Below are 24068 nucleotides of genomic sequence, written 5' to 3'. Positions count from 1 at the left end.
GGTTGAGCTTTGCAAGCTTATACAGGGCTATGTAATATGTCATTTGTTATCACAAAGAACAACTTCTGGTTATTATTTGATAAGGAATTGTCTACTACTGATAGGTGAGGCAGAAATGAATAACTATGAAATAACTGTCTGATGTCTTAACTCAAGCTCAGAAGCAGCTTCTACTACAGTGAACAGTGACAGCTTACTAACTTAAAAGATACTTCAAGGATAAAATCAATACTACAGCAATCAACCATTTATAGAGTGCTTTTAAGACTACAAAGCACGTTATAAATATATCTCATTATATCCTCACAATAATCCTAGGATGTAGGTGTTATTCATTATTATTTCCCATTTTTACAGATGAGGAAACTGAGTCAGGAGTTCAGGACTTGGCCAGTGTCAAACAGCCAATAAGTGTCTGAGGCTGGATTTCAACTCAGGTCTTTTGGACTCCAAGTCCAGAACTCCATCTACTGCCAACTTGCAGCCTTTAGGTGCTATTCTGTGTCAGGGCAAGTCTCACGAAACAAAGAGGACTTAAGGAGTCTGCTAGAACACTGACCCTTATAGATAGAACAATGATAATTAGCCTATACATCCTTTTCACCTGACAAAAACAGCCCACTCTTCTTTCACTGGGGAGGGGAGGGGGAAATCTTTCAATTCTAAGACACTTTTTGGGGGGAGAAATCAGTCTGATTTACATGGGGAAAGTCAGCTTTTCTCCATCAGAAATCATTCTGCCCCCTGTCTAGAAAGGAGCCAGTGTCCATTTCAATCCCCTCCACTCCTGAAATTGGCAAATATGCCCCTTCTTATAGCCTGAAGTGACAAATTAGGAAAGGGTCCTTATCAGATACTGTGCATAATTCTGAATTTGTTAAAATGAACTGATGGAATGCCAGCCTCCAGTAATTCATTCTCCTTGAATTCTCTATATATTTGATGCTGTTAAATAATATCACCATGAAATTCTGTCTTTCCTGAATTGTACAATATCTCTTGATTCTTCTCATGCCTCTCTAACTGCTCTGTTTCCTTCAATGAGTCCTCTTCCTTCTTTTGCTCCTTAACACGTGACATTGCATGTCTCATCTCTGGCACTACTTGTTTCCCATTCCTCACCTCCACCTTATAAAATCTATTATGTCCTTAAGACTCAACCCAGATACAGTCTGGGAGCCAGGATAGCAGAGTAAGTAGGAAATCGCTTGACCTCTCCCACATTCACCTCCAAAAAGTATTTAATATAACCTCAAAACAAACTATGGAAAGTGGAAACCAGAACCAACAAAAAGGAGAGGTGAAACAATTTCACAGGCCAAGACAGCTTGGAAGGTGGATAGAAAAGGTCTGTCTCACTTGAGCGAAAGGGGAACACGCTGCAGGGCAGACAGTGTCCCAGCAGGCCCCATCTCAGCAAGCAGGCAGAAGGACTTGAGCCCCAAATCTGACTATACAAATTTATTTCATTTATCAAAACACAAACTAAGAAGAGGACAAAAATGTAAAAATGCCCACATTCAAAGTCTCAAAGTAAAACAAGAATTGATCTCAGGTCCAAAAAAACCTTGTAGAAGAGCTCGGAAAGGACTTAAAAAATCAGAGAGGTAGAAGAAAAATTGGGGAAAAGAAATGAGAAGAAGAGTCAATCACTTGATAAAGGAAGCACAAAAATGGAAAAGATGTACAAAAATTTACTGAAGAAAATAACTTAAAAAGCAGAATTAGCCAAATGAGAAAGGAGGTAAAAAAGCTAAATGAAGAAAATAACTCCTTAAAAATTAGAATCGGACAAGTGGAATCTAATGATTTCCTGATACATCAAGAATCAATCAAAAGAAAAATAAGAGAAGAAAATGCAAAATATCTTACTGGAAAAAAACTGATCTGGAAAATAGATTTGGTGAGATAATTTAAGAATTGTTCATTTAAGAAATTATCAAAGAAAACTGCCTTGACAGACTAGAACCTGAAGGTAAAAATAGAGAAAAAAATCTACGTATCACTTGCTGAAAGAAATCCCAAAATGAAATTTCCCAGGAACATTATAGCCAAATTCCAAAACTCCCAGGTGAAGGAGAAAATATTGTAAGCAGACAGAAAGAAACAACTAAAATATGGTCATGGAGCAATAAGGATTACACAGGATTTAGCAGCTTCTATACTAAGGTTTTGGAGGGCAAGGAATATGATATTCTGGAAGGCAAAGGACCTAGGACTACAACCAAAATCACATACCCAGCAAAACTGAGCATTTCAGAGGGGAAAATGGCCATTCATTGAAACAGAGAACTTTCAAGCTTTCCTGGTGAAAAGACAAGAGCTGAACAAAAAATGTGACCTGCAAACAAAGACTCAAAAAAAGCATAAAAAGGTCATAAAGATAAAGCGTAAGGGAGTCAACAAGGCTAAATATCTGCATCCTTACACAGGAAGATGATATGTTCAACTCTTAAGAATGTATCACTATTACTGCAGTTAGAAAGAATATACACAGAGGGTGCTAGTATAAGAAGATTTGGATGGGACGCTATTCAAAAAAATAGTAAGGGGTGAGAAAGATGATTACAACTGGGAGTAGAAGGAAGGGTAAATTAAATGGGGTAAATTATCTCACATGAAGAGGCACAAAAGACCTATTATAATAGAGAAGAGGGTCACTGGGCATAACCTGAACCTTACTTTCATTGGGATTGACTGAGTGAATAACATATACAATCAGTTGAATATAGAACTTTATCTTGCCCTATAGGAAGTAGGAAGGGAGGAGGACAAGAAGTTGGGGGGGGGGGGAGAACTGACAGAAGGGATGACAAATTGGGGAGGCAATGATCAAAAGCAAAACAATGGTGAGGAGAGAGGTAGAAGGAGACAGAAGGATAAAAAGAAGGGAGGGGAATACACAGTAATCATAATTATGCATGTGAATGGGATGAACTAATCCATAAAATGGAATTGGATAGTAGAGTGGATTAAAAACCAGAATCCTACAATATGTTGTTTACAAGAAACACACTTGAGGCAGAGAGACACATAGAATAAAGGTAAGTGGCTGGAGCAAAATCTGCTATGCTTCAGCTGAAGTAAAAAAAAGTGGAGGTAGCAATCATGATCTCAGACAAAGTAAAAGCAAAAATAGATCTACTTAAAAAAAGATAAAAGATTAAAAAAACTTGCTAAAAGGCATCATAAACAATGATGTAATACTAAACATATGCACCAAATGGTATAGCATCAAAATTCTTAAGAAGTGAGTTACAAGAAGAAATGAACAGTAAAACTATACTAGTGGGGACCTCAACTTTCCCCTCTCAGAACTAGATAAATGTAATCACAAAATAAACAAGAAAGAAGCTAAGGCTTTGGAGAATAATAAATGGGGACAGAAAAGAATATACTTTTTTTCAGGAGTACATGGCACATGTACAAAAATTGTCCACATATTAGGGTAGTAAAATGTCACAATCATATGTAGAAAGGGAGAAATATTAAGTCATCCTTTTCAGACCATAATAGAATAAAAATTATATTCAATAAAGGAGAGTGGAAAGATTAAAAATTAATTAGAAAATAAACAATCTAATCCTAAAGAAAAAGCAAGTCAAAGAACAAATTTTAGCAACAATCAATAATTTCACTAAAGAGAATGACAATAATGAGATAACATACCAAAATTATTTATGGGATATAGTCAAAGCAGGACTTTGGGGGAAATTTATATTTCTAAATGCTTGTATCAACAAAACAGAGCAGTGTAATGAATTGGGCATGCAACTAAAAGAACCAGAAAAAGAATAAATTAAAAATCTTCAAGTAATTACCAAACTGGAAACCCTGAAAACCAAAGGTGAGATTAATAAAAGTGAAAGCAAGAAAACTATCGAGCTAATAAATAAAACCAAAAACTGGTTTTACGGAGGAAAAAAAACTCAGTAAGACAAACTAACCATTGGTTAATTTGATTTAAAAAAAAGAAGGAAACAAGTATCTAGTATCAAAAACGAAAAGGGTGAATTTACACTAATGAAGAGGAAATTAAAACAACCATTAGGAAGTATTGTCTAATTATATGCTAATAAATCTGACAATCTGAACAAAATTAATATTTACAAAAATATAAATTGCCCAAATTAACAGAAGAGAAAACAGAATACCTAAATTACCCCTTTATTGAACAAGCCATCAATGAACTCTCTAAGAAAAAGTCCCCAGTGCCAGATTTTATGTATATGTGAAGAGCATATAAGATAGAGATGACTGTTTAGTAACTCTGATCTTTGAAATCAAGCAAACTACAAAACAAGGATATATGTAATCACCATAAGTGTTTTTCCACAGTCATGGAGTTTTCCACTGCCATGAATGAAAAGGGGATTCCTTTTAGATTGCTTCTCCAATAATTCATCTGTGAATAACATTTTTCTTTTTTTAAAATTAATTTACAGTGTATGAGTCAAAAAGTGATGTTTCTACTGTCCCTGGTGAGAAAAACAAATGAAACCAGCTATTTAGAGCTGTAGAGGTCATCCAAATCAGTCCTCTAATGGTTTCATTTTGCATATAATTGTCCTATCAGTTTCATCACTGAACAAGCATGAAATAACAGGGTATCATGCCAAGCTTTTTTGAGGTCTGTTTTTATTTCCATTGCTGCTTGCTGTTCTGTGGAAACAGAATCCTCATAAACTTCTGCATGATCCTTTGCAGTGATTTACAAATGAGTTGGTATTCTAAACTGGAACTGCCTTTGGTTATCATCTGTCTTCACCTGGCAGGGATGTCAAATGTCTGTTGGTTAAGGTGGTTTCTAGACAATTCTTTGGCTTCCTAGTTGTGGTGACAGCTTTATATAGATTAAACTTTTATAGTTTCCTTTTACTACAGGAAAGTATTAACAATCAAGGTTAACATTTTTTACATTTTTATATTTCCCATTTTTTTTTTAAGTATCAGCAGCTCATTTTTCCCAGAATATGTTCCCTCTCCTAGCGTATTCAAAGCCCATCCATCTTTCAAAGCCTACCTCAATGCGAATCAGTACAGTATAACAAAAAGAATGCTTATGCTGGTAGTCAAAATACCAGGTTCTAACTATGGCTTGAATATTTTTTATTAGCTGTATGACCATAGACAAATTATTTAATCCCTATGACAATCAGTCTCCTCAAGTGTAAGATTAGAATAATTATACAATCTCTCTGAAAGGATTAATGAGAGGAAAAGGCTTTGTAAATCATAAACATGACTTTAACATGATTAATATTCTTATTCCTACCTGCATGATCTTTGTAAGGCATGTAACTCCTCTGGGACTCTTGTTTCTTTAACTGTAAATGAGGGGGCCAGGAAAGATGGCCCCTAAGGTCCTTTCAAGATCTAAAAATGATTCTATCCTATAATGCAGCACTTACTAACCTATATTATTCACTAATACTTCATGCAAGTTAGTCTTGGTCTCTGCATTTAAAGAGTTTACAATCTGGTTAAGAAGATATAACATTTATACTTCCATATATTCTGCAAAGCCTTGTATAAGGCCAGGTACACTGGAGACATTCAATGAATCCTGATTAAAATTATCAGGCAAGTTTTAGGAAATAAAGCGCTTGCTGACCTAAATAAATGATCTACAACTTACATTTTGAATAACTGTAAACCACAAAATTTTAGCATATGCTCACAAGTTTAGGCTTCAAAGGTGTTAAGATAAATAGATTAGTTTGTTCTGAATATTTATTTTAAATATACTGGAATTAGTCATTAAAACAGCAAAAAAAACTCCAACAGTTTTCCAACTTAACACTATCCTTAAAATGATATGTACCATATAAAATATTAAGATTTCAGAAATGTGGCACAAAAATAAAAACTACAACCAAGGTAGTGCTTTTCTTAGAGCAAATCAACTATTTGTGTTAACCTGCTTATAAATAAGATTTGCAATATGAATTCACTTTAAGACTGATCACACAGAAATTCTTGTCATTACAAATTCATCAACAACTGAAATGTAATAAATTTGCTAGTTTAAAGCAATCCTCATTAAAATAAAACACTTCCCCTTCCACCAAGTGAATAAACAAATCAAAAGTGTATTACCTGATTATTAAAGTTAACACAGAGCTTAGAAAACCTGATGGGATGCGGACAATCAGCTTTCAGGTAAATATCAAACTGAACAGGCACATCCACATGAAAGCTTGGGGCTAGAAATCTGGCTTTGCACTGTACTAGAAATAAAAAAAAAAGGGAAGAGAGAAGTCATATACAATCAGATACTAGTCCTCCATTTTTTTCTTCAAAACTTATTCTTCAGAAAAGATGCATTTATATTAGACATTTTTATGGCACAGAACATTTCAATCTCAAGATACAATTGAAGTTCAGAGACATATAAGTAAAAACAGAACTTTCTGAAAATGAAGACACAGTGTTGTATTTCGTTTTAAACCAAGAAAGATTATTTTTTATAGGATTGGACAAAATAACAAAACTCATTTGGAAGAAAAAAAGGTCGACTGTCAAGAAATACAGTGAAAAGAAGTAGTTAGGAGAGGGCTTAATGCAACAAAATCTTAATTTACACCATAACAAGCAATCATCATAAAAGTTAGCTACCATTAAGTAAAAAAAAAGTAGATCAGTGGAAAAGACTAGATAACCAAGTCCTAGAAACAAACATACACATCAGGCTAGTATTTAATAAGTAAACTCAAAAATACAAACTACTTGGAAGAGAAATCTCTATTTTACAAGAAGTAGATAATTTCTAAGGTCACTTCCACCTCAGATTCTACATGAAATTTCAAAAAGATAAATGATCTAAACAAAAAACAAAACAAAAAACTACAACGTAAAAAAAATCAGAAGAGAATGGAAACATCTTTCAAAATTATGCATGGAATATTCTTTAAGCATACAAAAAGACAGCAAGAGATGACTCCAAATTTAAAAAAAGTAAAGTGGTTTTTGCTCATACACATACATTCACAGGAATCCATGCCACTACAAACCAAAGGAAGATATAGCTTGAGGAAAATGTTTTCCACTAAATATAATTTTTATAGAAGTATGACATCCAAAATCAATAAGGAAGTGATGGAATTTCAAAGGTTAAAAGCTACTCCCCAATAAACAAGTGTTCCAAATAAAACAAAACTAAAAAGTATTTAAAAGAAACACAAGCTATCTATAATGCCATAAACAAGAGATCAAAATCACAATTCACAAGAGAAATGTAAATTAAAATAGTTTCCAGGTATCACTTCATATCCATCAAGCCAGCAAAGTTGCTAAAATATGGGAGAGCTCATTGTTGGAGAGACTGTGGGAAGAGAGACAAAAAAATCTACTTCTGGTCATGTTTTGAATTAGTTGAAATCTCTAGAAAATAATTTGAAATTATGCAAGAAATTATTTTAAATTTAAAAAACTGAATTCTAATTTTAGAGGTTTAAGCATAAATACTGAAAATTTTTTCAAAATCTTCATTTTTACTAACAAATATTTTATTTCAAATAGTGATCAGAGCTAATAAACTCTAAAGACTTATCTTTCATTTTCTAATTTAGATTCTTTTTTATATTAGTAAAAATAGGAATTCCACCAGTGTTAAAATTGTTTATTATCATAATTACACTAAAAAAGTAAAAACAGTTTCTGTTGTATTTGATTCTATGGAAAAATTCATCCTAAACAGAAATAATAGTACTGAGCAATTCTATAGGCCAGAGGCCTAAAAGAGCATGAAAAGAATGAAGGAACAAGTTCCCAGTTATAATTAATTTTATTGAGAACTCAAAAAACTCATTCATGTTTGAGTGTTAACAATGTCTTAAATTTGACTAATATTTATAAACATGAACCCCGTTTCACATTTGGAATACAAATTAAGTTGTTTGAAACAAAATGACAAGATATATACCATAAATAATTAATAAAAGACTTGGAAATCTCCCTATATGTTTCCCTAATTAGTACTGTTCATGTGCAAGACACAATACGTATATTCTATAATAAAAGAGAATATGAATCTTCTGACTTAGTTATAGAAGGTGCATATAGATAATGCAACAAAAAAAAGAATAATTTAGCAATTTTTTTGATGAAATTTAGATCATAAGTTCCTTCCTCATAGCATATCATACAATTTCTTTGACATGCTCTATCTAGATAAAACAAAGGTAACAAAATATTTTTGTCATGTGATAAACAAAAATATGAAACATTAAGCCTGGATTGTTAAGACTGGCAAAGGCATGCAAAAATATACCATGCAACGAATATTTCATGTGAGCTTTGGTGTGGTAACTTTTTTCACATAATTTGTTTACTCTCTGATCCAGGGATTCCCAACACTAGGACTATATTCCATTAAGGTTACTGATAGCAAGAAAAGATTCACGCGCACAAGTGTTCATGGAAGTATCATCTCCAGTGTCAGAAAGCTGAAAACAAAATACTGAGGAATGACTGAACCAATTACAATATATGAATGCAATTAAATATTGCTGGACCACAAAGGATAATGAATATGAAGAATTCAAACACATAAGAAAATTTCTATAAAGTGATTCAGAATTAATAAATAGAATTTAAAAAACTCAAATTATACAAAGACTTCTGGATAGCAAAACACAAAAATTTCTAAGTGTCACAACTGTGACACGTATCACATAGAATGGTCATGCTCAGTAATAGCTGAACAACAAAGGGGAAAAACTGCCATTTTAAATGATAAATGAAGCAGACTCTCAGATTATCACTCCCCCCTACTCAATAGAATATAATTTTTTCCATTATAGGCAAAGATAGTTTTCAACATTCACTTCCATAAGATTTTGAGTTCCAAATTTTTTTCTCCATCCCTCCCCTCTCTCTGCCCAAGACAATAAGCATCCTAATATAGGTTATCCATGTACAATCATATTAAACATATTTCTACATTAGTCATGTTGTGAAATAAGAATCAGAAAAAAAGGGAAAAACCACAAGAAAGAAAAAACAAACAACAAAAGAAAACAGTATGCTTCAGTCTGCATTCAGTCTCCATAGTTCTCTCTCTGGATGAGGATAGCATTTTCTGTGACTCTTCTGGAATTGTCTTAGATCACTGCACTGCTGAAGAGCTCAGTCTATCAAAGTTGATCATCTCACAGTGTTGCTGTTACTATGCACAACGTTCTCTTGATTCTGCTCACTTCACTCAGCGTCAGTTCGTCTAGGTTCTTTCCAGGTTTTTCTGAAATCTGCCTGCTCGTTGTTTCTTACAGCACAATAGTGCTATACTATTACACAGTATAGCCATTCCCCAACTGATGGGCATCTCCTCAATTTCTAATTCTTTGCCCCTTTTTTATGATCTTTTTAGGATCTAGTAGTGGTATTTCAGCTTATCACTCTTAAGAGTGTCATGGGGGGGCAGAGTCAAGATGGCGGAGTAGAAAGAGGCATATACTGTAGCACTTGTCCCCACAGCCCACAAAATACCTGTAAAAATGACTCTCAACAAATTCTAGAGCAGCAGAAACCACAGAACAACAGAGTGAAAGAGGTTTCCAGCCAAAGGTAACCTGGAAGTCTGACAGGAAAGATCCATCTCATGGGACCCAGAGTGGAGTGGAGCCCAGCCCTGGCCAGGCAGCTCTGGGGCCATGTGGCTCTGGGGCCATGCGGCTCTGGGAGGAACAGGATCTGAACAGACCCCCAGGGCAGAATTCCCAGCAGGGAGGGTCCCAGATCCCTCAACCCACAAGCGACAAAAAAAGCTCCAAAGTCAGTGTGGGAGAGCTTTCCCAGCTGGGTGAGAGGGGAACAGGGTCTCCCCAGCACTGGTTCCAGGTGGCAGCAGACGGCTATGGCGGCCACAGAAGCAGCCTGGGTTCATTGTCCAGGCAGCTCAGTTTAAAGCCTCTGGGGGAACTGAGCAGCTGTTCTGAACCTCAGCCATCAGTGGTGGCCCCGCCCCCCACCCAAAGCCCCTGGGGGAATTGAACAGCTGGTCTGAATCTCAGCCTTGAGCATGGAACTGGGGGAAGGAGGAGCACCAGGACCCTCCTCTTGACAAAGGATTCAGAAGTCAAGTAACTGGCTGGGAAAATGCCAAAAAAGGGAAAAAAAATAAGACCATAGAAGATTACTTCCTTGGTGAACAGATATCTCCTTCCATCCTTTCAGATGAGGAAGAACAAGGCATACTGTCAAAAGGAAGCCAAGGCTTCTGCCTCCCGTACCTCCAAAATGAATATGAAATGGGCCCAGGCCATAGAAGAGCTTGAAAAGCAAGTGAGCAGCTTGCTAAAAGAGAACCAAAAAAATGCTAAGGAAAATAACACCTTTAAAAAGAGGCTAACTCAATTGGAAAAAGAGGTCCAGAAAGCCAATGAGGAGAAGAAGCCTTTAAAATGCTTTAAAAAGCAGAATTAGCCAATTAGAAAAGGAAGTTCAAAAGCTCACTTAAGAAAATAGTTCTTTAAAAGAGAGAGTGGAGTTCAGGGAAGCTAATGACTATGAGGTAAACCAAGAAGTTAGAAAACAAAACCAAAAGTTTGAAAAAATAGAAGATAATGTGAAGCAACTCATTGGAAAAACAACTAACCTGGAAAACAGATCCAGGAGAGACAATTTAAAAATGATGGGACTACCTGAAAGCCATGATCAAAAAAAGAGCCTAGCTATTATCTTTCACGAAATTATCAAGGAAAACTGCCCTGAGATTCTAGAACCAGAGGGCAAGATAAATATTGAAAGAATCCACCAATCACCTTCTGAAAGAGACCCGAAAAGATAAACTCCTAGGAATACTGTGGCCAAATTTCAGAGTTCCCAGGTCAAGGAGAAAATATTGCAAGCAGATAGAAAGAAACACTGCATTGTGGAAATACAATCAAGATAACACAGGATCTGGCAGCTTCTACATAAGGGATCAAAGGGCTTGGAACAGGATATTCCAGAAGTCAAAGGAATTGGGATTAAAACCAAGAATCACCTATCCAGCAAAACTGAGTATAATACTTCAAGGGAATAAACGGTCATTCAATGATATAGAGGACTTTCAAGCATTCATGATGTAAAGACCAGAACTGAATAGAAAATCTGACTTTCAAACACAAGAATCAAGAGAAGCATGAAAAGGAAAACAGGAAAGAGAAATCATAAAGGACTTTCTAAAGCAGAACTCTTTACATTCCATAATATTTGTAACTCTTGAGACTTTTCTCAGTAATTGGGTAGGTGGAGGGATTACACACACACACACACACACACACACACACACACACACACACACAGAGTACAGGTTGAGTTGAATCAGAAGAGATGATATCCATAAAAAAATAAAATAAAATTAAGGGGTGACAGAGGAAAATACTGGGAGGAGAAAGGGAGAAATGAAATGGGGCAAGCTATCACTCATAAAAGAGATAAGAAAACTAGGGTTCAATAGAGGAGAAAAGGGCGGAGGTGAGAGGGGAAAAGTGAAGCATATTCTCTTCACAAATGTCTTAAGGAGAGAATAACACGCTCACTAAATTTGGTATGAAAATCTACCTTACACTACAGGAAAGTAGGGGAGAAGAGGACAAGTGAGGTGAGGGGGATCATACAAGGGAGGGCAAATGGGAGAAGAGAGTAACTAGAAGTAAACACTTTTGGGAAGGGACAAGGTCAAATGAGAGAATAGAAAAAAAAGGGGGGGAAAGGGTAGGATGGAGGGCAATATAGGTAGTCTTACACAACATGACTATTATGAAAGTCTTTTGCAAAATGACACATATGTAGCCTGTATTGAATTGCTTGCTTTCTCAGTGGGGATGGGTAGGGAGGGAGAGAAGGAGAGAAGTTAGAATTCAAAGTATTAGAAATGAATGTTGAGAATTATTATTGCATATAACTGGGAAATAAGAAATACAGGTAATAGGTTATAGAAATTTATCTTGCCCTACAAGAAAAGAGAGAAGATGGGGATAAGAGAGGGGTGGGGTGTGATAGAAAGGAGGGTAAACCGAAAGAAGGGGTAATCAGAATGCAAGGTATTATAGGATGAGGGGAGGGGAGAAATGGGGAGAAAAATTGGAACTCAAAATTTTGTGAAAATGAATGTCGTAATCTAAAAATAAATAAATAAAATTTTAAAAAGAAGAGTGTCATGGGGGAAAAGTCAATATGAAAATGACAGAAAATATAGAACAGCTGCCTATGAAAAATACCAGCTTGAAAATTCTTCCTTTGCCTGCATACTTATCCTTTTTCTCTGAACGTAATAACTTTAGAGGCATCATTTTTATGAATATAATCATTCATTACTTACCAAATGGTACAAAATCCTGAACACCTATTGTGAAAATATTGCTGCCTGCTAAGGAAACACGATCAGCCCATAGTTTTTGAGCAGTTTTCACAGCTGACATATCACAATCAGGTTCTGGATCAGGATTTTCATTCTGTGCCAATATAAAGTTACACAACGTATTCACTTTAGATAAAAAAAGGAAAACTGAAAAAAGAGAGATTTCCAATTTGTCAGTCAATCATTAAGTATTTAAAAAACAATGACTACCTATCAGGCACTATGCAAGATGCTGGGGTAACAACCACAATAAAACATCCCTGGTCTCTAGAAGCTAACATGTAATCAATGGAGATAATGTGTACATACATATATGTGTATATAGAATAAATAAAAAGTAGTTTGGGAATAAGGCCATTAGCAACTGGAAGAGATCAGGAAAATATTTGTGCAGAAGGTGGCACTTGAGCTAAGTCTCAAAGGAAATGAGAGATTCTATTAAGGTGTAGGTGAGGAAGGACTGCATTACAGACATAGGAAACAGCCAGCATAAGGGTATGGAGGTGAGATATGGAGTGTTCATGAGAGTAAGAGAGGGCCAATTTGGACAGTGATTGAAGAGGTTGGGGTCAGGTTATGAAAGGCAGGAATTCATATTTGATCTTAGAGGCAATAGGGACAATAGAGATCATTGAGTAGGAGAGTGACGTGCAGAATGTTTAAGGAAAAATCACTTTGGCAGTTGGTTGATGGATGGATTAAAGTGAGGAGAGATAAGAGAATAATTAAGAAGCCACTGAAATATTTTAAGCAAGAGGTGATGAGAGCCTGCACTTAGGAGGTAGTTGTGATTAATAAGAAGGGGATGGATATGAGGGAAATTGTGAAGACAAGTAGAAACAATAGGATTTGGCAAATGATTGGATATGGAAGTCAAGGAAAGTACAAAGTCAAGGATAACATTAAGGCTGTAAACATGAGAGAATGGAAAGATGAGTTTAACCTCAACAGAAACAGGGAAGTTTAGTGGAAAGGTAGATCTGGAGAGAAGGAAAATGAGATCTTACCATTAAAACATTCATAAGGTTCTTTTCTATTCGAGACTTCTGGTCATCTTTTAGGGTAGAAGCTAATATGAAAGGATTAAAAAAAACAAAAGGCATACAAGTTATTAATTTTTAATTTAAAAATGTCTAACTTTTTTAAAAGGAGGGCACGGTACAGTGAACAAAGTGCTGGACTTGAATAAAACTAGAGTTCAAATCTCACCTTTAACATATACTTGCTCTAAAATCCTGCGCACATGACTTAATCTTTCTAAGCTTTATGCAACACTAAAAAATATTAAATTAGAGATGAATTCTCACATCCACCAAATCATAGATGCCTGAGCTGACACAAAGAAAAATGAAAAAAATCCCTTTAAGGACACAGGTGCCAAAAGTGAGGCTTCAAGATGGCTCAGTACAACACTGAACTTGGACACTCTACTTGCACATGAGCATTTCATCCCTCATTGTGAAAAATCACTTTCTGCTCTATATGTGTGTGACTATACACATACATACATACATATATATATACATATATACACGTATATATATTTAAAACCATGACATTTTTATGTATAACATCCAAACTCTAATTTAGGAATCCCTTGGAAATCCTGCTATCTGCCCTGCTGATGGTCTCCACCACCAAACCTGGAGGAGCCATCCTGTACACTTAACCTCCCTCCTGAGACTATGCCCTACCTCCCTAGGGCAGCTAAATCCATTCAGCTTTGGAACTCAACACTGGGACTGAGCTGTCTTCACTAGTATTGAATAAGTAAGCAAGTGTAAATTCATCTAATCCACTGTATCTTGAAGGTTGGGTCCCAGAAAACAAATTATATCCCATCTAGTCATCAGGCAGAAAACCCTGGAGTAGCTTGATATTTATCTGTCCGATCACCTCAAACAGACCACCCCTCTCAGCTTCCTAGCTTACTCTTGCTCTTAGAATAGTAATCAGGTCACTACTACCACTGCTTTTGAAAAGAGTATGATAATCAATTGCCCTATGACTCTATTCATAAGCCCTTTGACTCTTTAGACCAAAACTCCCAACTATTCCTACCATCACCACTAAAACAAGCACATAGTCAACTATAAGGAAGCTCATTATGTATTTCTATTTATAGCACATAGCACTGTTCCTGACACAAAGTAGGTGCTTTAATGCTTTTTTCATTTACTCATTCCTAGTTCTCCTGGTTCTCCTGTGAATCACAATCACAATTTTCCTTAATAAGATACCTCTTCCAAGGAGTTCAAGGGAATAGGTAATGTAATCTTTTAATTGTGCCATGAGGTAGGAACATTTCAAAGCTGTGGTCAGTATAGATGTGAGTAGAGTCCACCATCCTTCACCCCGGTAATCACACATCACATAATCCAACAATCTAAAGAAAGATGAAAAGCAAGATGAAGTGGGAAACAACCAAAATATTACAAAGTATGTCTATTTTTTCTAACTCATTTCACTAATTCTAAAATTTATGGTAAAAAAAATAGATTTTTCATAACAAAATTCAAGTGCTTTCTTTTCAGTTTATATATAAACATAAAAAACCTAGGAAACTCTCCAAATAAGACTTTTCACATGAAAACACAAAAGTCTATGCATGACTGCTGGGCAAAACTTTAATTCCATTCAGACACCCAGCCAGTAGGTGGCCCTTAGAACAATACTAACGAAAATGAGTTGTGCAGTACATAAGGATAGTTAGCAGCCACTCTAATACATGTGCAAAGTATCCTGCTAAAAACTACTACTGATTTCATGATGAGGTTATTTCTGTCAATATATGACTATTGAAAATTAGTCATAATCATACTTACTTCAAAGCTTTACTATAGTCCTTGGCAAAGTAATATTCTTCTCCCATCTGAACCACTATAAAAATAAAGAAATAAAATATCAGAAGCAAAAATAAAACCTATTAGATTTAAATACAATCTTTAAAATCTATTTCAAGTCATATATAACTAAGGGGACAGTTGATACTTACTTAGATGACTCTTCATTCTTGGACACTTATACTTTTTAAACTGTGCAACAGCATTACTTAGAAGAGTTATTATTATTTCCTAGCAGAGAGAATCAAGTAGGGGGATACTGTTAGAAAACAGCTCAATGCTGACCCTGAGGAACATAATGAATGTTTAGAGGAGAATCCTCACCGAGTGGCTGACATTCTTTTCCTTCAGCTGAAGGGCAAGAATTCCCAACTTCTCTTTTTCAGGATCAGAAAGATCAAAACCTGAACAAAAACATTTAACCGTAACACATTTAAATCCTTCACAAAGATGATATGAATAAACACCTTAAATCCTCCATAATGAATTTAACAAAGCCACAAGCATTCTTTCACCTAAGACTCTTAAGAAATCGCTGTTACTTTCAGAACTTTGATCTTTGGTCTGAAAAGAATACTTTGGACTCCATGTGCTTTCATCCTTAGAAATGAATACAGTTGAAAGATAAAATGAACTACTGTTAACCTCACTGTGTTTATATGATTCACTTCTCTGCAGAGCTTCTTCATGTGATAATTCCTTGACAAATAAGATAACAGTCACTACAAAGATGACAAGCATCATCTTCATGATCTCTGTAACTTGGAAAGAATCCAGAGAAGTTATTTCTTAGGTCATTTGTAGTTCAGTCATATTTTAATGAGTTAAACACAATAAATTGTAAAATTTCAGTGTGATTTGACTTATTGTTGTCAAAGTAGATCTCCAAAACAACAAAAAACCATGCAGAGAGTAACAGTGATTTACTAAACTAAATTTGTAGTGAATTATAAAAATGCTTGAGCTATATTATTAATTATAAATGGATTCTCAAGGTATACAAATCTCAAAAAGATAGCCTAATAATTGTAATGAAAAGTATAAATTCATAAAAAAGATGTCATTTAAAAAAAGTCCTAAGACAAGACAAATTTCTCCTTCACAATATTTATGCCCATTGACAATCAATAGGAAAACTATGGCAGATATTTTATGGAAATTTGGAAAGACAACAGATTGTTTATGGCCTATAACACCAGAGAAAGTTCTATTTCAAATGTAATTATAAGCCATTGAAAGAAGAAGTTTCATTTGGCCTATATATTTACCCAAGAAAAGTCTCCATGAGGCAAACAGACTTCTGAATAGGAACCATTTCCCATAACTGTTAAAAGTATGCAGAAAAGCACAGAGCCATACTGGGTTTTTAACCAGCCAGCCACCAGCCTTAGGGGCAATTCTAGAGGGGCAAGGCACTCTCTAAATGCTTGCCTGATGTTAGCCTTGGAGTCTAAGATGAGGTAGACTCTGTCTTTGTTTAATTTCACAAAGAATTAGGGTACAGAAAAACCAAAAATACAGAAGATGGAGATGACTGCCTATTTACCCTGGGGAAAATATAGCAACCCTCCTCCTCCCCCCAACACAGTAAAAAAAAAAATTAAAAAATAAAAAGACTAACTTACTTAGAATTCCTTGTCGCCATGCTCTCTGTCCATAAAAGTCAAGTGTGCCTGTCTGTGTTTCTAAGGGATCAGGACTAGGATATGTCACAGAAGACTGCAAATTCATTAAATAAAGTATTAAACAAGAGATGACTGAATATTTTTTTTGTTACAAATCATTTCTTCCTCAAAATATGCATTAAAAAGTTATCTTGAAAGAAATTCCAGAAATATGAACACTAAATTTATATTCAAACACCCATATACAATTTAAAATGCAAGTTCTGGACCAGATTTATAAATTTATTATATTTTGCTGTCTGGTCATTTTCAATTGTGCCAGACTCCTCAAGACCCCTTTTTAGGGTTTTCCGGACAAAGGTACTAGAGTGGTTTTCCCTTTGCTTTCACAGCTCATTTTACAAATGAGGCAACTGAGGTAATCAGGGTTAAATGACTTGCCCAGGATCATAAAGCTAGTGTCTGAGGCTGGATTTGAACATAGGTTTTTCTGATTCCAGACCTGGCACTCTATCCACTGTGCCCTAGCGTTCTATAGGGTCAGAAAAACAGTTTCATGAAAATGATACTTGCAGGATGTATGATTTCATTAGGGTGGGCACTTGCTGAACTGATGCTAAATATAATCGTGTGAGTCTCAAACTGTCTTCCTGAGTTTCTGGGGCTGAAAAAAATGATCACGAAGCAGCCCACTTTCTATTTATGAGCTTTTCTTGAACTTAGCTAATCTGGTCCCCAGGCAAAGAACACACAGTTAATCAGATAGCCATATTCTATGTCATTCTAGTTTTCTAGAAGATGCTAGATCCTGCGATGTGCTGACATAGCCTTCGAAAATCTAAGTTAGAATGCAGGACACATTAAGAGAGAAGAGTACTTTAGTGGAGGAAAGCAAACTTGATAAAGCTTTCTGGATTTGATATACCACCCATGTAATTCCATTTACTTCCATTATTTTACCATTTCTTTGGCAATCTCAGTAAAAATGTATCAAAATTTTTACTTTTTACATTGTAAAAAGTGTTTGTTCTTTTGGCAAATGGGAAATAGCCCCACAGGAGAAATCTTCAAAAGGAATCAAGCTTTGCCTGACACAAAGCAAGAGTACTTAATAAATGTTGGTTTAATCAAAGCTCAGTTCTAATTCATCATCATACAATAAATCCTAATTTCAACAATGTGTAAACCATGTTCAAACCTGATTTCAAGTTTTAATAATGCATACCAAGGACTTACAAATGCTTGTTGACTGACTGGAATCATGTATGAATAACAAAAGGATTTTTTTTATCCTTAATGACAAAGCCAGATAATGGCTTTCTGAATTTTAAGCTATTTCAAGTTCTGGAACACACAGGTAATCAACCTGTTTTCTTTCAGATAGTTTTTATATGAAACTACAGACTTTTTGACGTGCCCATGATTCCCTTTTATGGTCGACATAAAGTACTTTCAAACATGATAAGGTACTGACTATCCCTCTTATTTTTAATCTGCTCGTAAAAGGGAGTTTAATTTCTAAGTGGCATTTTTAAAGATGAAGGCAAAGTGTACTGTCAAATTCAAGAAGCTGTAGAACCGTGAAAGCATAGAACTTATCATTTTCTCATAGAAAAAAACCCCTGGGGAAGGACAAGAGCCAAAAAGACATCCTGCGGGAGTGTTTCCAGCGATGCCCTCCTTTCAACCTCTTTCGGATACCCTAAATGCCACTCCTACTCACTGTCCTGACCAAAAGAAAAAGATACATTTAAGCGGCACACTGAAGTGCTAATGGAAAGCATGATTTTCTTGTCCCTTGGGGGAGAGGCAAATTGTGACTTTTGCCTGAAAATAGTTTTGTCTAAAAGAGTGCTCAACTGGAATTCAAAACATGTTTTCCATTAAAAAATGACATCAAACGTCTAACTCACTGGTTTAGTAAAATAGCTGGGGCAGCCATCATGAAAGGAAGGAGCACTGGCTTAGGTTCAAAACGTGCCTCTGTCATTTACTGACTATGTGGCAGTGGACAAGTCACTAACCCTCTCTGAGCCTGTTTCCTCTTCTATAAAACGGGGATGATAGCGGCCACACCTACTTTATACAATTATTTACAGGAGCAGAGAGGATAACTTACCTAAGGTGCTTTGTAAAATACATGTTAGATAAACATCAGCTATCATACTAAGGAAGAAAACAATCATCCTAATTAACACCTCAAAAGATACATCTTGCAAACTGTCAATATTTACAGGCTGGAGGAAAAACATCCAGTCCCAGGTACATTGTTAAGAAAGGATTAAATGTTGTTGAATGAAAGATTTATTCCTTTAAAATTTAGTTAACATAGAAGTCAATCTCTTACCTCATGACTACAAAGTGCTTTTGAAAGCTGTTTCCGTTCCTGAGAATAGTATGCTGCTTGCTGATAATAAAAACCAGGATTCTGCGTTTGAATAGCTGTCAAACCTAATTTGATAGCTTCATCAAATAAATCTCCAAAGGCTTGGAACCTTCAAAGAAATAGTATTAAAACAAAATTATTTATGCTCACTAATTACTCGTGTAAACAGTATAAGACTTTCTATTAATTTTTGACAGGTTATAATTAAATTATACTTTTTATTAAGTTTAACACGTTATAATATCTTACTAAACTCTAGTAGATATGAATAGTAGGTTTTAAACAACTACATTTGAACTCTCGTAATAAAACTAGATCTCAATGGAGTACACAGTTCTCATCATTCAAGACCCTCTAGGCTTTTGACAAGTATTTCATTTGCCCGGAAGACAAAGGTCTCAAAAGTACCATTAACTACTGGTTTCCAGTAAGAGCTAGAATAATCCAACATCAACTGCCAGAATAAATCTGACTGCTTGCTGGCCAGCCAATTAAAAATCTTTGCATTAACATCAAACAAACCCTAGTATAAGCTAGAATTAAATCCAACTCAATGTAAGAGGTCCAAAATCCTACATATCAATTTTAAAATTAAAAACATACTGTTTAGACATCCAAGCAGCATGTTCAAAAGCCAACTCTGCACTTCCAATTTTTTTCTTACACAAGTCTATGTGCTTTCGAAACTGAGCAATTGCATCCAATGGAGTGTTATGTTGGAAACACAGCCTACAGATCTGTAAAACACAAAAATCACCTGTGGGTCAAAAAGTGTGTCCAAAAGGCACACGCCCATTTTATATAATCCTATTGTAAAAAAAAGCTAAACAAACAACCAGAAACAGCCTTCCTTAAGAACCTTTAAAAAAAGGCTTACATTTCATTTGTTTTAGCACAGTTACCATGAAAATTCTAGAGTTAGTTTAAGTTCTTATCTATGGATAAAAATAACAATACAGAGCAAAAACAAAGATTAGATTTCAAAATATATCCAGGATTTTAAAAATGGATAAAAATAAAGGTATTCATATACATACATACTCTCTCTCTCTCTCTCTCTCTCTCTCTCTCTCTCTCTCTCTCTCTCTCTCTCACTCCCTCAAGAATCAAGAACATATTCCAGAAAGGTCAAAAGCCTAAATTAAATCCCTAGAACTGCCAGGGACTTAACAATTCTAAATACAGTCATCCTTTCCACATCATGACTTTTCCTATCATAGTTTCGATTTATTGTGTGTTTGTAGATGAAATTAAATGGGAATTTGGGGCAAGTTTTGCAGAAGTCACAGACAATACATGAAGGCCAGGAGATGACACAGAAAAAGTTCAGAAACTAAGAAATGCATAAAATATATGTATAGTATTGTGTAGTATCAACATGAGTTATCTTTTAATACCATAATAATTCAAACTTCTTCCCTGAATGGCCAAAAAATTGTATGCCAATTTTCCAGATGGAGGGGAGCACTGCATCCATACCCCCTGTGATATGGAAGAGATAACTATAAAACAATAAGAATTCTGAATAAAAGCATTAAGTTCAGAATGGCGAAAGTATTTAATCCTAAAAATAATCATAAAAACAATGTATCTCAAATTTTTAAAAAAAAAAAAACCTCTAGAAAGTAAAACTTTCCTCTTACCACTGTCTCTCCAACATTAATTCTCTGTGAGGAATTGGGCAAAGACAAAAAAGAGAGAGAACAGGGGAACTCAATGGTTGAAAAATCAATAATTCATAATTAAGTTTCTCTGAATAAGAGTGTCTACTAGGGGAAAAAAGATAAAACTAAAGAGATGATAATAAAATTCCACATTCTCAGAAGCAGAAACTGATTCTGAACTGAGGATTTAAAAAAAATAAAATTATACAATTGCTACCATCTCCTTACAGTCTTACTTTTTTAAATGAAAGGGGAAAAAATTCTCTTGATGGTTAAAACAGAATGGTTACCTTGTAGTTTATAAATCCTGCCATTGTTTTAATTTCCAGCATATTAGTTTCATGGGCTCTCAATTCATGTACAAGATTGTAGGCAGTCCTGTAGTTCCTAATAACAACATTTAGTAGTTAACTTTAAAAGACACATCATAAAGAACAGTAACAATTGCTAGAAATAAACTTATGAGGAAAAATAAAACAAGATGATTTTTCCTGAGTGTTTCTCTGGCCCAAAAACTTATTTAACATATCATGCTCATCTCTGATTTCCTCAAACAAGGACCTCTTATTTTAATAATAGACAAAAAAAAATTACCTTGCATCCCTTTGACTAAAGAGTAAGACTATGTATATATATGGATATGTATTACCATCCATTACCAATAATTTCATGAAAAATAGTTTCTGTCAGGACCTTTGATTTCAATGCTATACGGAATTCTCTGGTGTGGAAACTCAGCCCACGGATGCAGTCTCTGAGAAGTTGCCTTTGGCACTGAGACACTTGACTATGGTCATACAGTGAGCCTACATCAGAGATAGATCTGAACCAAGGGCTTCAGGCCTACAAGGCTCTGACTCTACCTCTCCACAAGTTAAGAGAATAAAATGATAATTAGTAATTAACACAGAAGAATCAATTAAGTTCTGTGAACAATAGGAGCAGGACACTTTGCAATTAGGGATACAGGGGAGAGGCAGAGAGAAGAGAGGCTCTCCTAAGACCTCATCTCACTGGGATCATTGCCTATTGCTTGCAACCCTAAGATACAGTTAGTTAAGGGAAATGAGGGAAGGGATGGATTTTCTATACAAATGTCATGGGGAAATCATAACTCTGAATACAGTTCTATTATCTATCAGAAAGGCAGAAAAATGAGAACCCCAATCAACCTCAAAATAATAAATCTTGCTTGCTTATTACAAGTTTAACAGAAATATCATATGGATAGAAAAATACTTCCCTTTTTGCAAACTTATTCTTTGTACAGATCTACAACAGACATCAATTAAGAATGACAGCATTTTAAAGTCTGAATTTGAGTTCAAGAAGTATGTTCTTTTATACAAAGACAATTCTGAAGGACCTATGATGAAAAATGCTATCCATCTCCAGTGAAAGAACAGACAGAATCTGAATGCAGATTGAAGGATACTCTTTTTTTTTTACGTTATTTTTATTTTGTCTGTGTTTCCTTCTACAATATGACTAAATATGGAAAAGTTTTGCATGAGTATACATGTAAAACGTTTATCAAACTGCTTTGTCTTCTCAATGAGAAAAAAAGGAAGGTAGAAGAGAATTTTTACTCAAAATTGTAAAAAATGAAGGTTAAAAATTGTTTTTACAAGTAATTGGAAAAAAAATAAAATTTTGAAATAAAAATGTGGGTTCTTTAATTTTTCTGGGGTAGGGAGAGAGGGGAAAAAGGAAAAAGAATTTCTTCCTGTGTGAAAACTTTAAGCAAAACATAATGGTACATATACACAAAAAGATTATACTTTAGCTACGAATTGGAATCAAGGTAGGTTTGTCCTTACTGAGATGAGTAACAAGGTCAGGCATGAAGTACATGTACAAAAGAAGAGGGGAAAAAGACCTGGCACACTGGCCATCTACCCCAGATGGCCCAATGGGAACAGTAACATAAATTAATAAAAAAAATCTCAGAATAGGATCTTCTTCATAGAAATAAATTAAGTTTTTCTTATTAATTTCCCTATCCAAAATAATTTCTTCCTAGGATTCTCAAAGAAAGGAACAAAAACTTAAGTTTCACAAAATCCTTGTTGTAAGAAAGGTTTTGGAAGACAGCAGTCACACCAACTTTATAAACTGACTATTTTTATATCAGCCTTTTATGTTCTAATTCAAGGAATTTGATCTGATTCTCACTACATTTTGAATCTGGGAGGTAAGCTGGCCTCACAGTAAGGAAGACCTGGTTTCAAGTTTGATATCTTGGCTGTGTGACCCTAGGAAAGTCATTAACCTCTTTGTGCTCAAGGTAATTCCCTAAGACTGTAAGTTACAGAAAAGAAACTTACTAATCTGCATTGCTAAAGGACTATGCCCCAACAGGAGTACCCCTTAATGACAAAATCATACATCAAGACAAAAACAAATTGAACCTAGGTAGAAATAAAGTCTTCTTTTGTCAAGAATCAAATAAGGCAGCCCCTTAGTTTTTCTATTCTTTAATATTCATCTCTGCCATCCCTCCTCCCTTTCACTTCTATAAAAACAATCCATCTTGTGCTCTGCTTTATTGATCCCCTATAAGGTGCCATTGTCAGCTGCATAAATTCTTCATCTTCAAAGGCTTGGCAAAGAGAGGTGAGGAGATGGGAACTGTGTCAAATTAAATTCTTTGTGGTTAAGTACTCTGTTACTTGCTTTCAGCAAGGTCTATACACTCATCAAGACTCTTCAGATAGCCACAGCAATACACAGGAAGGAAAAGGTACGTGAGTTGCCAAGTTTTACTACTGCTGAAACCACATCAGATTCTCCTCTCCACTTTTAATAATAAAATATCTAACGAGACTAAAAGCTGAAAGATACACTATGAAGTTGCCTTGCTAAGGTTATAACGTGCTCTAAAAGTAAAGGAATGTTCCCCTTCCCCCATTTCTGTCTATAAAGTAAGGAATTCTCATGGAAATTCTAAAGAAAAATCTAAAAAAATTAGAGTCCTCCAAAACAAAGTTCATATAGTAGTGTAGTTTTAAAATCATACCAGTCAATTAATTACATATTTCTTTAATTCAGAAATTAGTCTCATTAACAGCTCAAGTGGAAAAACCATTAAGGAATATGCATGGGGGAAAAAAATTCAAGTTGCTAACACAATTAAACACTACAAATTCCTTTGAATTTGAAAAAAATGTCAATGTTTATAAATAAAAATTAAAAGGCAAAAAA

General features: G+C 35.1%; 1 protein-coding gene across 1 annotated transcript in view; it reads right to left on the bottom strand.

The window, feature by feature from the left end:
- The window catches only part of TRAPPC11 (trafficking protein particle complex subunit 11), a 79162-nt gene that overhangs the window by 30134 nt on the left and 24960 nt on the right, over positions 1-24068 (bottom strand). The window contains exons 8-18 of the mRNA XM_072623179.1: positions 21155-21251; positions 19804-19937; positions 19162-19309; positions 16815-16908; positions 15514-15593; positions 15342-15420; positions 15172-15226; positions 14587-14732; positions 13354-13415; positions 12308-12440; positions 6100-6230 (exon numbers count right to left, since the gene is read on the bottom strand). Of these exons, the coding sequence (XP_072479280.1) occupies positions 6100-6230; positions 12308-12440; positions 13354-13415; positions 14587-14732; positions 15172-15226; positions 15342-15420; positions 15514-15593; positions 16815-16908; positions 19162-19309; positions 19804-19937; positions 21155-21251 (1159 nt within the window). The remainder of the gene's footprint in view (positions 1-6099; positions 6231-12307; positions 12441-13353; positions 13416-14586; positions 14733-15171; positions 15227-15341; positions 15421-15513; positions 15594-16814; positions 16909-19161; positions 19310-19803; positions 19938-21154; positions 21252-24068) is intronic.

The sequence above is a fragment of the Notamacropus eugenii genome, chromosome 7 (genome assembly GCF_028372415.1).
Source record: "Notamacropus eugenii isolate mMacEug1 chromosome 7, mMacEug1.pri_v2, whole genome shotgun sequence".
NCBI classification, from domain to species: domain Eukaryota; kingdom Metazoa; phylum Chordata; class Mammalia; order Diprotodontia; family Macropodidae; genus Notamacropus; species Notamacropus eugenii.
Note: the sequence above shows the minus strand (reverse complement) of the source record. Positions and strands in the feature narration are given on the sequence as shown.